The sequence below is a fragment of the Cucurbita pepo genome, chromosome 15 (genome assembly GCF_057944985.1).
Source record: "Cucurbita pepo subsp. pepo isolate OVF chromosome 15, ASM5794498v1, whole genome shotgun sequence".
Classification (NCBI taxonomy): Eukaryota; Viridiplantae; Streptophyta; class Magnoliopsida; order Cucurbitales; family Cucurbitaceae; genus Cucurbita; species Cucurbita pepo.
The window spans coordinates 4,119,817-4,136,177 of NC_141812.1; the positions used below are offsets into that span (position 1 = coordinate 4,119,817).

The window sequence follows — 16,361 nt, forward strand, 5'->3', positions numbered from 1 at the left end:
TTCGGCCCTTCCGAAGCCGTTTCCGCCTTTATTTTTACAATTTGAGGTTAGTATGGTTCCTAACCGTCAAAGATAGATTGTGTTGGGAGGGTTTATTTTAATAAATAGGATGAGTTTTAGCTAGGGTATGTTATGAAAGGTAATTTTTATGTGGTTCTTATAAGACTTAGTATCGTTGGGAATTAGCTTGTTGTGAATAACTTCGGCCAAGGCCATCGAGGTAAGTGACCTTACTATTGGAGTTAGCTTATTACGTGTTGTATGATGGTGCGTGCCCTATGGCCCCTGCATGCACCATAATTTATGTGATATGACTATGTGACATATGAATTATGTTGACTGTTGTTTGGTTATGTTATGTGAAGTTATGAATGATATGTTAGTAATATATGTCATGAAAATGTTGATTGATGCCATGTATACATGTAGTATTATCGAGTCATGTCATGAAATGCTTATAGAACTGGGATGTATTTTCATGTTATGTAATATGTCATGTAATGTAGGTTATGTGATATGTCACGTAATGTAAGAAACATATATGTGATGTTAGCAATGCTTATGTAATGTCATGTTAAGTATGTTAAGGGACCTCATGCATATATGTATGTCACTTGCATCGGGATACTTCCCCTTTATGTTATGAAAGAATGAAATACGATATTTATATTCGCCATGTATCATGCCGGCCTTTTCTGTTTTGTGGTGTCCGGCAACGTGTAATACGTTGTGCCCAACCAAGCCAGGCCCAGGGAGTCGTATACGAGCCCGCCTGGTGGGTTCATGTGCGCATACATGGGTCATGTGTGAAGAATTACCACACATCCAACCCTACCCAGAATAGAAAAGCACCCAAGACCATGTAAAGTTTACGAAAAGCTAGGTCCCACTCATAAGTTGCATGTGTTCGCATTTCTAACCCCAACAATGGGGTGACTTACTAATCTACTAAGTATTTCATAAAATACTCCAGCCATGTGCTACCTACATTTTTCAGGTAAATGTAAGACACCAATGTACGCCTGACGGTGAACTTGAGGACACTATGGAAGTTGAAGAGGGGGCATTATTAGTAGTTTACGTTTTATTTGACTGTTTTTAAGTTAGAGCATTGAACATTGTTTTTATTTAGAGTTTTCTGAATTCAGTTACCGAATGTTTTATATTCGGAGATATGTTTGTTTGGATTTTTGAACCTTTATGAAAACTTTGTTGTGTTTTCCAAGGTTATTTATGATGAGCTTCCGCGTAATGAGTTATGTATGCATGAGTGACGTCACTTATTAGGTTTAGAAAATTAGGGGTGTTACAATTCTGATCTTGTGGATGAGTTTGTGCAGGTTCATACTTCCCTTGCAAGTTCCTCTTTGCCACCCTCGACTTCTAATCCACCATCTATTGAACTTGCTGTTGATTCCTCTTCTTCTTTAGGCTCTCATCCTATGATCACACGAGCCAAAGTTGGTATCTTCAAGACTCACCATCCAGCAAATCTTGGTGTTTTGGGCTCATATGAACTTTTTTATCTTCTTGCATCCATTGAGCCAAGAGGATTCAAATCCGCCACTAAGAATCCTGCTTGGCTTGCTGCCATGGATGAGGAAATTCAAGTTTTACAACAAAATGACACTTGAATTTTGGTTCCTCGCCCTGCCAACACCAACATCATGGGCTCTAAATAGGAGTTTCACATTAAATATTTGTCTGATGGATCTGTCGAGCGTTTCAAGACTCGTCTTGTTGCCAAAGGTTATACTCAGATTCCTAGTCTGACTTCACTAACACTTTCAGTCCAGTTGTCCAAGCTATTACTGTCCGTGTTGTGCTTTCTTTTGTTGTAAAAAAATAAAGACCTCTTCGGCAACTTACTTTCAAGAATGCTTTCCTCAATGTCACTCTTATTGAACATGTTCATATGAAATAACCTCCTGCAACCTCCTAGGTATATTGATCCTCGCGCCTAGTTTCAGTTCATTTCTTCTCACACTTGGTTTTTCTTGTAATGGCGCTGATTGTCTTTCATCAGCAATCTAACCTTACCTATCTGCTTCTTTATGTTGATGACATTATTGTTATTGACGACAACCCATCTTTTCTTGACAACTTTACTTGTAAGCTTTATTCTAAGTTTGCTACCAGGGATTTAAGCTCTCTTAGTTACTTTCTTAGTTTTGAAGTTTCATCCACTCTTGATGGTCTCTTTATTAGTCAGTTAAAATATGCTCGAGATATTGTAACGGTCTCTTTATTAGTCAGTTAAAATATGCTCGAGATATTGTAACGACCTAGGTCCACTGCTAGCAGATATTGTCTTTTAAAATATGTCTGCTAGGGAGAGGTTTCCACACCCTTGTAAAGGATGTTTCGTTCTCCTTCCCAAATGATGTGGGATCTCACAATCCACCCCCCCCCCCCCCCACCCCCACCCCCACCCCCACCCCCACCCTCAAGGCCCACTGTCCTCGCTGGCACTCGTTCCTTTCTTCAATTGATGTGGGAACCCCCACCAAATCCACCCTCATTCGGGGCCCAGCGTCTTTACTGGCACACTGCCTCGTGTTTACCCCCATTTGGTGAATAGCCTCCTCGCTGGCACATCGCCCCGTGTCTGGCTCTATTACCATTTGTAACGCCCCAGGCCTACCGCTAGCAGATATTGTCCTTTTTGGGCTTTCCCTTTCGGGCTTCTCCTCAAGGTTTTTAAAATGTGGATGCTAGGGAGAGGTTTCCACACCCTTATAAAGGGTATTTCATTCTCCTCCCCAATAAATGTGAGATCTCACAATCCCCATTAATTACGCTCTGACCGCAAGGCAGTGGTTCATCCACCAGGCTTTGGTTCTTGACTTCTTAGAACTCAAAGGACACAGTTGTACAACCTATAGAACATATCCTATTCAAGTAAGGATACAGTTGTATTCGGGCCACTTTCTTCTCCCAATTGTTCTCTCTCACTCTTTTTCTTTCTTTAGAAGTATGGTGCTAGGGTTTCAAGGACACCTATTATTGTTGGAGAGGCAAAATGACTCATTTGCCCCTCGGTTGACTTTGATTGGATTTCCTTTTTTTTTTTCTTTCCTTGGGGTGCTACAAATATTCTTGGTCGTGCACAATTGTTCGATAGCAAACCAATCCACACCTATGGTTGTTTCTCAACACGTGACTGTTAATGGTTATCCTTTCTCTGATCATACTCTCTATCAATCTTTTGTTGGCGCCCTTCCGTACTTGACCATTATGCACTCAAATATTGCCCATGTTGTCAATTATGTCAGTCAATTTTTGCATATCACTTTCTTGCTGTCAAATGTCAAACGTATTATTAGCTATGTTGAGGGAACACTCCACTTCGCCCTTACCTTTCGTCCATCCACTATTCTTAATGCGCTAGTGGCTTATTCATATGTTGACTGGGCTAGCTGTCTCGATACTCGCTGTTCTACATCCAGCTATTCCATTTATCTTGGTAATAATCTCGTTTCTTGGAGTGCCAAGAAGCAACCTACTGTCTCACGCTCCAACTGTGAATTTGAGTATCGTGTTCTTGTCGTGACTGTTGCTAAACTTCTTTAGCTTATGCATCTTTTGCATGATTTCAAGATCCCTACTCTACATCAGCTTTTACTTTGTAACAACAAAACTGCTATTTTTTTTAGCTATAATCCCATTTTTCACCAGCGGACCAAACATGTTGAATTAGATTATCATTTCATTCGGGAATATGTTGTCGCTGGCAAACTTCGCACACAATATGTACCTTCTCATCTTCAAATTGATGACATCTTCACAAAAAAGTGTTTCTAGTCCTCTCTTTGAATTTTTCAGATCCAAGTTTCATGTTACCTTGCTAAGTATGCATTCCTTTTATACCCGGGTTCTACAAAACCCCTAAAAGTGTATAGAAAATTAAAAAAAAATAGTATATTTCACGATTATAATGATCAGTAATACATATCGAAACACATTAATTCTTAAACATGATGCAACAAAAAAAAAAAAAAAAAATCATTAAACACGTGCTAGAAGTACAACATCAATCATATCATGGCTTATAATTTCATCAATCAATCATCCCGAAAAAAACATTTGAACAGTAAAATCGCTTTATGGTACTTGACTAAGCCAAACCCGCACTCATCATCTTTTCACCAAGTTCAAATCTCGAGCCATCATCCTTTCAAGGCCAACATTCTTCTCCCATTCGGGTTTAATTAATTCAAATCCCTTGATCAAAAGATTATATTTTCAAATCTCTATTCTCAAATATGGTCGTAACGATTCATGTACAGAATTCAGAGTCTGGATCGACACTTGATCACATCAACATTCATCTACGACACGGTAACGTTACCTCCTCCTCACTTCATCCCATAAAAATTCATAGAAGGTCAGCCAACATACTATTACACCAAGTAAAACACGTTTAACCATAAAGTTTCTATGAACGAGCCATCGAAAAGGCACGTACACCTTGTTGGTATAAATAATAACTTTCATTTTCTTTTTTGAATGATTATTTTTATATTTTTTAATTTAATTTATTAATATTAAAACGGATATTTTGTTATGGAGGCAAAAATGTTTAGGAGGGTAAGAAGGGTTTTGAAGGGTTTGGGCGCAATATCAATACCGATACCCAACTGTTTGAGTTCAAAGCTTTTACCTTAGCCGTTGTTCTCTGTTCCTCCGAGTTCATCTTCGTCTTTGAAGAAGTAATTGGAACAGGCAGAGAATAGTATTAGATTTAGAGTAAATGTGGTATCTCTGTGTGTTCTATCACAGGCTTTTGGATTACAGGAAGGCGGAGGTCGAATCTCTGGCCGAGTTGTTTGGTGAAAATGGCGACCACAAAGGGGGGAAGTTGGAATGGAAGCTTCCTCTTCACCATCACCCCGATTCTCCTTTCCATTTCGTCGACCTCTCTTCCGATGATATCGCACGGAGCATCGCCAATCGAAGTCAGTCATTTCGTTTCGTTTTCGTTTAAAGTTTTGTTCTTAGTTGATTCCTGTTTCTTTCTTTTGATTTCGTTTGGTTTGGTTTGGTTTTGTGTAGGTATACTAGTGAAGGGGATGTATGAACTCTGGGGCGTAGGAAGTGACTACGAGGAGCTACAGGAGTCTATTAGAAACTTTCCGGAAGAACGGAAGTCCCCATACTTACAACAGGGAAGCACCTTCAAGATTTCTGTAGAGAGCTTTGGGAAGGCTATCAGCTTCCAGGAACAAAATGAACGCATTCAGGGTCTAGCTTACATTCCTTTCAAGGTCTAGTTTTAGCCCTTTTTTTTCCCTTTTCTCCTATTCTTTCTTTTTTTTAGTTAAATTCTGCTTTTTTGCTATTGAAATCCAATCGTTTTGATTATAATGGATACTAGATACTACATTGTTATAGTGTGGATTGCTTTCTTCAGTGGATGTAACCAAATTAATGTGGCAAGAAACTCTAGTTTGGGCAGATTAATATTGAGCTTGAAGAGTTGGGTTAAGTGTGATGAATCAGAGATAATAAGGCTAAAAGTTATGAACTATGGTGTTGAGGATTGTTGGGAGGGAGTCCCACATTGGCTAATTTAGGGAATGATCATGGGTTTATACGTAAGGAATACATCTCCATTGGAATGAGGGTTTTTGGGGAAGCCCAAAGCAAAAGCACGAGAGCTTATGCTCAAAGTGGACAATATCATACTATGTGGAGAGTCGTTATTCCTAACATATGATACTTCTAATTTTTTAGGCAGAGTGTTGATAGATGAAAGAATTGCAAAAGCAATTTGAGAAATGGAACTATTGACAAGACTTTAATACCAGGTCTAGAGTTTAAGCATAGGAGCCCTGGATTGCTCAATCTTATCATCTTTTAGTTCTTCTTAAGAAGATTTTCCAAGAATGACTTAGGACTTGTTTGATAGGCAATCTATACTCTATTTTATGTTTCAGATTCAGGGAGTTTATGGAATATAGATGTGTCCTTGAAATAGTTTTTTGATTCTGTGATACAAAGAATATAAATTATAAGAACAACATTTTTATGTTCTCATTGTATCCAGATTTTGAATTTGAAATTTAAAATGTAAATTTATTTTAAAAACGACAAAACTTTAATAAATATAGTATTTCATGTTATAAACTCAATTCATTTTTGTTAAATGAAAATGTGTAATATAATGTATTATAAATTATGATATTGTAGAATAATTAATATATAATTTTTTAACATAAACACATGTTCATAAATTAATTATTAATAGTTTATGTTCAACCTAATATTTATTGGATAACTACAACTAGTTTTATGATTTATAAAGATGTTATGTCAAACATATTTTGAACAATTGTTTAAATTGAGATCCAATTTATGAATGTTCTACCAAACACATATATTAAAACAGGAAATAACTCTGTTTTCATTGGATCCATTGTTTTCAGATTGCCTACCAAACAGCCCCTTAGATTCTGTGAATCAGCAATTGAGCTGCTCGGACTTTTAGCCAATATGAAACTAGCAAGGAATGTTGATGTAGTAGGATTAGAGGTAAATTGGGGTAAATTCATATTAAGCGTTGTTAAATCCTTGGTTAATCATTTTTAGTTTTTTTTTAATTCCCTTGGAGAATCCCACTCTTTATCCATTAGTAGTCCTTCATTATAAAGTTTATGACTTGATTCTCGGAGAGAAGTTTCCCTTATCCCTTAGGCTACACCAATTCGGTGTCAGCAATTGTCTAGTCCAACATTGGCTACTGTCAGTGGAAGACCAGGAAACTCCTGTCGGAGCCGTCACAAGAGGGAGATTTGTGAGTTGTGCTTGGTACTCAACAACACACAACGATTTACAATGGGGAATCATTTTGAGTATTTTTTTCAAAGATTAGGGGAGAAAATTTTTAAGAATCTTCCAAGAATGGAGTACTTCGACACTAAAAGAACCAAATGAAGACCAATGGTGGCAGAATTTTTTTCAAGAACACCCCTAAATTTCTACGTCAACCTTGAAATGTTGGAGTAAATCAAGAAAGAGGTTGAAAGAATCAACGTCTTTAGGAGTATGTGTTGAATGTTTTGGAACGAATTTGGGTTTTGTGAAGAATTCCCCCAAAGCCAAGAGCTCTCGGAACATACAATAAATTTTCAAGAAACCCAAAACAGAAAGGATGTGAAATTCATGTGTGAAGATAAAACAAACAAGCAATAAAAAAGTAAGGGAAGTTGAAGAGTGCTGCGGAACCCACACAAAGAAGAAGGGAAGTAGCTGGAAGTAGTACACGAATAGCTCGAAGAATTAGAAGATGAGAGGTTAGCATGCAAAACCTAAGGTGTAGAAAAAGTAGTGTACAACGTGTAACATACAACAATTGCAGGCCAAAGGTCATAGACCTGCATGAAGAAGAAGACGACATGGGCTATTTTATGACAAGGGTCACTTTCGTGAGTTGCAAGCTCTTGTGCTATTTTAGGGGGTCTTTGAGGAGGTAGGGACTGTTGGATGATGGAAGTCCCACATCGACTAATTTAGGGAATGATCATGGGTTTATAAGTGAGGAATACTAACTCCATTGGCATGAGGCCTTTTGGGGAAACCCAAAGCAAAGCCATGAGAGCTTATGCTCAAAGTGGACAATATCATACCATTGTGGAGAGTTGTATTCGTCTAACATGGTATCAGAGCTAAGGACGATCCTTTGGAGAGTCGTGTTCGTCTAACATGGTATCAGAGCCATGCCCTAAACTTAGTCGTGCCAATAGATTGGTAAATCCTCAAATCCTCAAATATCGAACAAAGAACTCCCAAAGAAAAGGAGCCAAGCCCCTCCTCGAAGGCAGTAAAAAATGACTAAGACTCCAAAGGAGTCGAGTCTCGATTAAGGGGAGGCGCACTTTGTTCAAGGGGAGGTGTTGGATGATGGAAGTCCCACATCGACTAATTTAGGGAATGATCATGGGTTTATAAGTGAGGAATACTAACTCCATTGGCATGAGGCCTTTTGGGGAAACCCAAAGCAAAGCCATGAGAGCTTATGCTCAAAGTGGACAATATCATACCATTGTGGAGAGTCGTGTTCGTCTAACATGGTATCAGAGCTAAGGACAATCCTTTGGAGAGTCGTGTTTGTCTAACATGGTATCAGAGCCATGCCCTAAACTTAGTCGTGCCAATAGATTGGTAAATCCTCAAATCCTCAAATATCGAACAAAGAACTCCTAAAGAAAAGGAGCCAAGCCCCTCCTCGAAGGCAGTAAAAAATGACTAAGACTCCAAAGGAGTCGAGCCTCGATTAAGGGGAGGCGCACTTTGTTCGAGGGGAGATGTTGGATGATGGAAGTCCCACATCGACTAATTTAGGGAATGATCATGGGTTTATAAGTGAGGAATACTAACTCCATTGGCATGAGGCCTTTTGGGGAAACCCAAAGCAAAGCCATGAGAGCTTATGCTCAAAGTGGACAATATCATACCATTGTGGAGAGTCGTGTTCGTCTAACATGGTATCAGAGCTAAGGACGATCCTTTGGAGAGTCGTGTTCGTCTAACATGTTAGACAAACACGACTCTCCACAATGGTATGATATTGTCCACTTTGAGCATAAGCTCTCATGGCTTTGCTTTGGGCTTCCCCAAAAGGCCTCATGCCAATGGAGTTAGTATTCCTCACTTATAAACCCATGATCATTCCCTAAATTAGTCGATGTGGGACTTCCATCATCCAACACCTCCCCTCGAACAAAGTGCGCCTCCCCTTAATCGAGGCTCGACTCCTTTGGAGTCTTAGTCATTTTTGACTGCCTTCGAGGAGGGGCCTGGCTCCTTTTCTTTAGGAGTTCTTTGTTCGATATTTGAGGATTTGAGGATTTACCAATCTATTGGCAGACTAAGTTTAGGGCATGGCTCTGATACCATGTTAGACAAACACGACTCTCCACAATGGTATGATATTGTCCACTTTGAGCATAAGCTCTCATGGCTTTGCTTTGGGCTTCCCCAAAAGGCCTCATGCCAATGGAGTTAGTATTCCTCACTTATAAACCCATGATCATTCCCTAAATTAGTCGATGTGGGACTTCCATCATCCAACAGGGACAACATAATTTTAAGAGAGATTAAGAGACATTGGATTGAGTTGTGGTCCTTTGTAAAGTTTCACCCCTCTCCTTGGGCCTCATTGTGTAAAGCTTCCTTTTTGTAATTACTAAAGGGCTCCATTTGCTTGATTAGAGTCCCTTTTCATATTAGGTTGGCCCTTTTTGTATTGCCTTGTAGTCTTTCATTTTTCTCCAAGAATTGTTGGTTTCTCATTAAAAAAGGTAACTTATGGCAACAATAATAAGCAGCAAGGTGCAGCTAAGGTTTGTGGTTGCACTTGCACTTGCCTATGGATAGGCGACACATGCATGGGGTTGTAGTCACTTCCCTTGGTCTTCCACACAAGATCATTGACAGTATGGGAAGGAAGTTTAGACGATGGTTCACAGCAACTAAAAGAGCAATAAGACAAGATGCCCCTGGAATTTCATCTCTAAACAGAAATGCTGGGTTGAACACTGTTACAAGCTTGTTCTGGGTGGGGAAAAGATTCCCTAGACCTTGTGTGGACCTTCCTTAAAATGAAAGAAAAAATCCCTTTGGAACAATGATCTTAAGGCTCTTCTTTGAGAGTTGTTAGAAAGAAAAAGTAGGTTTCTTTCAGCATATTTCGGTTGATAATTATATCTTTAGGGAAGGAGTGATTAATCTAACCTCTAAATAGAGTTCTCTTTGTTAACCTTTTTTCAAATTACGCTCTTTTAGATAGTGGTACAGATTGCTTTTATTTAAACTCCTAGGTGTTCTTAAGGATTTCTCCTCATCCCTTGTATATTTTCACATAAAAAGGAAAGGTGTTTCTTTTTCAGGAAAAAAAAAACCAAAACAAAAAGAAGGTATATAATTTAATTCATGAATGCAAGTTTTATTGAGAAAGTATTATCCATCTACCTAACTTTTTATTTGTTTCATGCATGCAAATTTGATTGAGTAAATTAATCAGTTTACTTAATTTTGTACATTTATTTTCGTCATGCTTCACATTCTAACCTGGGAATCTTACTCTTTTTGAAGAAACTCAGAGGCATGTTGATCAATTGTGGTAGTTATGCTACCTCATGCTTTATTTGTGTTACAATCGCTTCTGCTTTTACATTTACTTCTTAACTTAAGACATGGTCTCATGCAATTATCATGGCTTCCCATCATAAATGGTATCAATCAAATAGTAGAAGTCCTATCAATGCCATTTTCCTCTGTTAGCACTTCTAGGTTCTGCAGGTAAATACTTGAGTTTGACACTGTTTTTAATCATCCATTTGTCACTAAAGCTCTAGTGCATGTCAATGTCTTCATTTTTTAATAAATGAATGCGGATGGTATATTGCAGGGTCAAGTTAATTTAAGAAATCCAGATCATAAGTTCAGCCTTATGGAGGCGGCTGATTACGGACTGAATAATGGACTTCCACCAGTTGCTCAAAGGACGATTTTTTTTGGTCGGGAGGTTGGTGGTGCTGATAGGAAGCTTATACCAACATATCAGTTAAAAAGTCGCACTTATCTTGGGCCAACTGCCATGGATGCTGAAATGGCTTTCTTAATGGCCAACCAAGCATTAGCGACACCTGGGAAACTTGTCTATGATCCTTTCGTTGGCACTGGGAGCATTCTAGTTGGCGCAGCTCATTTTGGAGCAATGACAATGGTAATTACTTTTGCTTTGGATATTTATTTTTGATATTTGTGAGTGTTTGGGTCAAGGATATGTGCTTCTTGATTAATCTCATAAGGAAATTGGTCAGTAGTTTTGAATCCATCCCTCTACAATGTGTACTTTTTTCACGTACATGAATGTCAATGGGGTAACTCACGGGGGGTTACTTTTTCTTTGTATTGGAAACTAGATTATGAGTTTTGGTTTTCAATTTAGTTTACATAAATTGCCTTTAGGGAACTTAATTTGAGGATGTTTCCAGTTCCTATAGAATGCGAATCTGGGAGTGTGAGAGACCATTTAAATAAAAACTGACCAAAATGTCTCAGGGTGCAGATATTGACATTAGGGTGGTACGTGATGGTCGTGGCCCTGATTGTAATGTTTGGAGCAATTTCAAGCAGGTAATTGTGTTTTATAATAAAATTCTATGTTTAGAAACTTTTCTTCATAGCGACAGTCTTAGTTTAAACTGTAAACTGCAAGTAATGTACTATGTTAAATGTTTGAAACTTTATGCATGCATGAAGTGACAGTTAAAATACATGTGAAGGTGACAAACATGATAAAGAAAAAAACCGACTATACTCTTAGCAATTTGCTTGTGCAATTTTTTGAGATTCAACTGATTATTATGATATAAGTTTTGATTTTTATGTTCCTATGCATGTAATTATGACTATTTAGATGTGGTTTACTGCTTGCAGTATGGATTACCACCGCCAATTTCACTGTTAAGAGCAGACAATAATCTTCCTCCCTGGCGTCCAGGATTGAAGGAGGTACAGCAGAAATGTTTTGCACGTTTACTGCATATGTTCATTTTTCCTTGTGTTTCTGTCTGTTTTGAAGCTCCACAGCCATTATTATATCCTGATGCTTACTGATTTCTGTGGATATTCATAGCATAGCATCGACTTACAAATTTGCAATCATTTATGTAATAAAAGATATTTGGTAAAGCAGGATTAGAAGGGAATTTTGATCAAGTAATATGTGAATCATTACTCTTAGGTTCATTTCCTGTAAGTGACTGCTGGTACTCGATAGCTAACATATAACCAGGTAAAGAAAAAAAGTGGTATGGTGGACTCACAATGACCACTTTATAGTTACTCTTTGCATAACATAATACCACATCAGTTTTCTCCCCGGATCAATGGGCTTGATAAAAATTTCTTCTCAAGAAGCTAGATGGGATTCTGTGTAACTTTTTTTAGAAGAAATAAACCCTCCTCCAAGGAATTTGTCCGATACGACTCCCCTTCCTCTCCTTCATGAGAATGTATTAGAAGGTAAAGATATTTTTTCCTCCTTTCTAAAGGTTTGTGGTATTGAAGTTTATGAAATTAAATCATAGACTTTCAGAAGTTCAAGATGGGCTCCTAACAATTTCATCCTGTCTTCGTAGCTGAACATTTGATTTTGGGTTCTTTGGTCTCATGGAAGCTTGCTTTTTCCATGCCTGGTGCTGGCTGTTTCCTTCTTTGTTGCTGTTCCTGCCCTTTTTCAGTATTTGATAGGTTTCTCTTAGTCTGCTTATTTTCCGTTTGATTGCTTTTATTTTGGTCCTTTTGCAAATCCGTTCACCTTCATTTGCTCTCTTTGAACTTTTTGAGGTTGTTTTAGAGTTCCAATTGGTTAGTCTTGTGGCTGTTGTTTCTCTCGGTTCCTTTGCTGTTGAAAAAGATTAGCTCTCCTCATGTTATTTGCACAATTTTCGAGCCTTTCGTCTTGAAAGGTCTGTGGTTGCGCTTAAGTTTTCTGGAATTTAACAAACTGTTTGCTGTAAAGATCGTAAATATCCATGCATCATTTTTCAGCAGGCTCTGCCTGAAATTTCTTTTTTGGCCGAGTTTCAGTCGGCTGTGTTTTTTCGAGCCTTGTTTTAGGTTGCTGCAGTTGCTTTTGGAGTGCTTTGTGGAGCCTCCCTTCTTCGCTTCAGCCTTGATTGCAAGCTTTAAAAGTTTATTTATTTTTTTGGTTCAAAGAAAGCAAGGTTATTGGATAAATCCATTATGCTTCCACAGTAGACCGTTTTAAGTACTTGTTGATGTGATGCTTATCATAAGTTATAACATTATATTGGCTGTCCTGAGTCCTTATTAAATCTGAGGCTTGGTTATTCAGCTACTGATATTTTGTAGTGCTGATTCTGATGCATTTTCATAACTTGTTTCTCTACCCAGTTATTCGACGCCATCATTTGCGACCCTCCTTACGGAGTACGTGCCGGGGGGCGTAAATCCGGTGGTCGGAAATTGTTGAAAGGAACTGTTGCGCCTTACACCGTTCCAGACGACAAGAGAACCGACCACATACCATCAACAGCTGCTTACAGCCTTGTTGAGTGTGTGCACGATTTACTCAACCTTGCAGCCAAGATGCTTGTGATGGGTGGCAGGCTTGTATTCTTCTACCCTGTGTTGAGGGAAGAAGATTGTGTGTTTAACCAATTCCCAGAGCATCCATGTTTCACGTTAATCAGTTCGTCCGAGCAGATATTGAGCTCTCGATACAGCCGGGTACTGCTAACAATGGTCAAACATAGCTCGTACACCGAAGAAATGGCAGAGGCAGCAAAGTTAAAACATGAAGAATTCAGGGAGAACCATTTGAAGTGGTTAGAAGATGGTAATCTCCATTCTGCAGTTTTCAGCCCCACCATTGATCCCCAGCTTGCGGTTGCTGGCAATTGCAATGCTACCAAAGATCCAAAGCCGAAATACAGAGGGAAGTATGTATAAATGGAGGTTTTAGTTTAATTGCCATGGATTTTGGTTTGCTGGATGCAGGTTTCTTTTGGTAGTAGGAGTAGAAGAAAGGACCTATAATTAGAGCTTTTGGAGAAAATTCTCCCATGTTTGTTCCAAGTTTTTGTTTCTCTTTGAATCTTTTGAGTTCATGTCATGGGATTTAAATTATATTTTCATTTGCTTTTTAAGTGGTTGATGAACCCACTAATCATGCTTTCATTTGTCTTAAGCATGTCCAAATTCAAACATTTTAAAGTCTCGTGATTTGAAATATGACCCTCATTTCATGATATCATCCTAAGGGATTTCATTAGCCATTATAGCTCATTCAGACAAGTCTATTGAGACAAACCATGTGTCGATTATATCATTGGGGCATTCGAATATCCATTCATTCGGGTTCTATTGAGTCATGAGCCCATGTCCATACTAAGTCATTTACAGATTTTTGTACCAGATAACGTGTATATACCAATTTTTGCTACATGGGCAGGAGCACAATGTCGGAACACTCGTATCGTTCGATATTATTCTCGAAAAACTCATCTCAAAGCAAGTCGTTAGAGTCACTTGTCTCAACGCTCGTCCACATTGTTAGTCTAATTTACCCAAAGCAAGTCGTCTATGCTATGAGGGATGAGTAATTGTAAATTAAGTTGGAGAAATTGGAAATTACCCAAGGAAATAAGCACAATGAGGGAGGCCTCATTCTTAGAATTCAAATGGTAAGAACTGAGGCATTTTTGGAGAAAAATTTATTCATAAAATGTGTTAAGGAAGAACTTTTTAAACGTAATAATACTAATCGACAAGGATTAGAAACTACTACACTTTGTTGTATTAGGAATCTGTTAGGATTTGTATTTATTAGAGTCTAGACAATTTATTCCTAAAATATTTAGATACTTTTATTTTTAAAATACTTAAATCATTTTCGTAAAATTTGTAGGCAACATGCTCATGCAATTATTGAGTTTAACCTCATTGGGCTATAATTATTGAGTTTAACTCTATTGGGCGAGTGATGATATTTTAATAGTCTGGAGGTATTGTAACTTTCATTTACAAAGTTACAGCTCTAAAACCTAAGTTTATTATCAATCATGACATATTAAAGCAGCAAGTTTAAGTAAATAAATAGTCATGCACGTGTTTTCATTCACAATTCATGCAATAAAGAGAAATAAGAATGAAAATATCCAAATTTTTATGTGCTCGTGTTTTCGTGTAGAAGTTAATAAAACTGTAGAAAATTGTGCCAATATTGTGCTCACAATGATACCATAACGTAGAATCAACGACAACTAAAAAGATAAAAAATTGCGTATATAATTGTGACGATAATGTAAACACAATCAACCATTTTTTTTTATTAAGGATGAAGAATGATTCCCACAATGATTTGGAAGAAACTATAGACCGAAGAAGTCGATAAAAGGTGGCTCATGGTCCTCAAATGATCTATCTTGATTATGATTTTATGAAGACCAAGTTGCTAAACCTCTCTATTACTTTTCTTAACCCTTAGATCTAACGACCACTTTGATTAGCTACCATATTGAATCCAATAACCATAATAATAAACAACTTTCATGAATAACAATATAGGTAAAAGAGTCCACACATAATTTTGATTTTGACACAAAACATAGGTCGAATTATCGAAGTTGTAAACTAGGCAAAGACTAATGTGTTTAGTTATTTGGCCCCAAAGAGTGCCTAAAACAGAGTGAATAGGTGTTGAATTCGATTCAGGGCGATTAGAGTAGAATGCGGAGTACAATTTGATTGCAATTGTTTGATCCCTTTCATGCTCAAAAGGGCAAGGCAACATGACATGCCAAATATGTCTAATGAACAATATGCTTAGAGTACTCTCTATTTTATTACAACACTAGGCTATGTAGTCATCATTAATGAACAATATGCTTTAAGTTTGCGACTTATTTGATCTCTATTGGTAATTATTTGAGACAATTACATGGAAGATCTTATTTGCTCCATTTACCATTTTCTTCGATAAAGAGCCTTTTGTAATATTAGATGATCGAACTTGTTACCTTACTCATTATACAATGTAAAGATAGATATGGTGTATGGTAAATGACAGATATGGTTTATGGTAAATGACATATGAAGTAAATGGTAAAACTATATGATAGATAATTATGTTTAGTAGATGATTATATCTGTATCATATACTTTCTGCACTATTATATCCGATTCTTCGGGTTCATTTATTTGTTTATAATTTAATAATAAATTAAGTCTCTCAAAGTTTAAGTCTCAAAATTAGTATTTAAGAGAACTACTTAAGATCAAATCATAAACTAAGTCTCTTCTAAATTAATGAGAAGGTATGGTCATATTATCCAAGTTTCAAAATTAGCATTTAGGAAAACAACGTAGAACGCATCCTTTCTCCGATTTGCTTAAACCCTCGAACCGGTAAGCTTAGTAAACTAACTATAGAATCATCTTAGAACATGCCCTCACAAACAAAATTCATACCTTAGTTGTAATCTTGAAGGGATACATTGAATAGCATTATAAAGTTAAAGTAATAACCATTGTTTTTTCATAAATGAGAAAATATTATTACAAAAGTACGAGACTTTAGGACACAAATCTCAACACTCATACCAAAACCAAATACCATCAAAATTTATAGCTCATCGCACGGATTAACATTGACAAAAACTTTAAAAAATCATCATCAATTATATAAAGCAATAAACAACAACCTCAATCACAAATCAAGATAACAGAAAACCTACAAGCTAAAACTTGTTGTAATAACCACACTCCTCATAAGCACAAAATAAAATGGATCAATCAAATCACTCATAAACAATGAAACATGAGAA

General features: G+C 37.4%; 1 protein-coding gene across 1 annotated transcript; it reads left to right on the forward strand.

The window, feature by feature from the left end:
• Positions 1-4,594: 4,594 nt before the first annotated feature.
• Positions 4,595-13,678, forward strand: TRM11 (tRNA modification 11 protein). Its single transcript, XM_023655924.2, has 6 exons — positions 4,595-4,958; positions 5,056-5,267; positions 10,412-10,729; positions 11,068-11,142; positions 11,446-11,520; positions 12,928-13,678. Exons 1-6 carry the CDS (start codon positions 4,754-4,756, stop codon positions 13,483-13,485), a joined length of 1,443 nt encoding a protein of 480 aa, XP_023511692.2. The 5' UTR covers positions 4,595-4,753; the 3' UTR covers positions 13,486-13,678.
• The last annotated feature ends 2,683 nt before the right edge of the window (positions 13,679-16,361 follow it).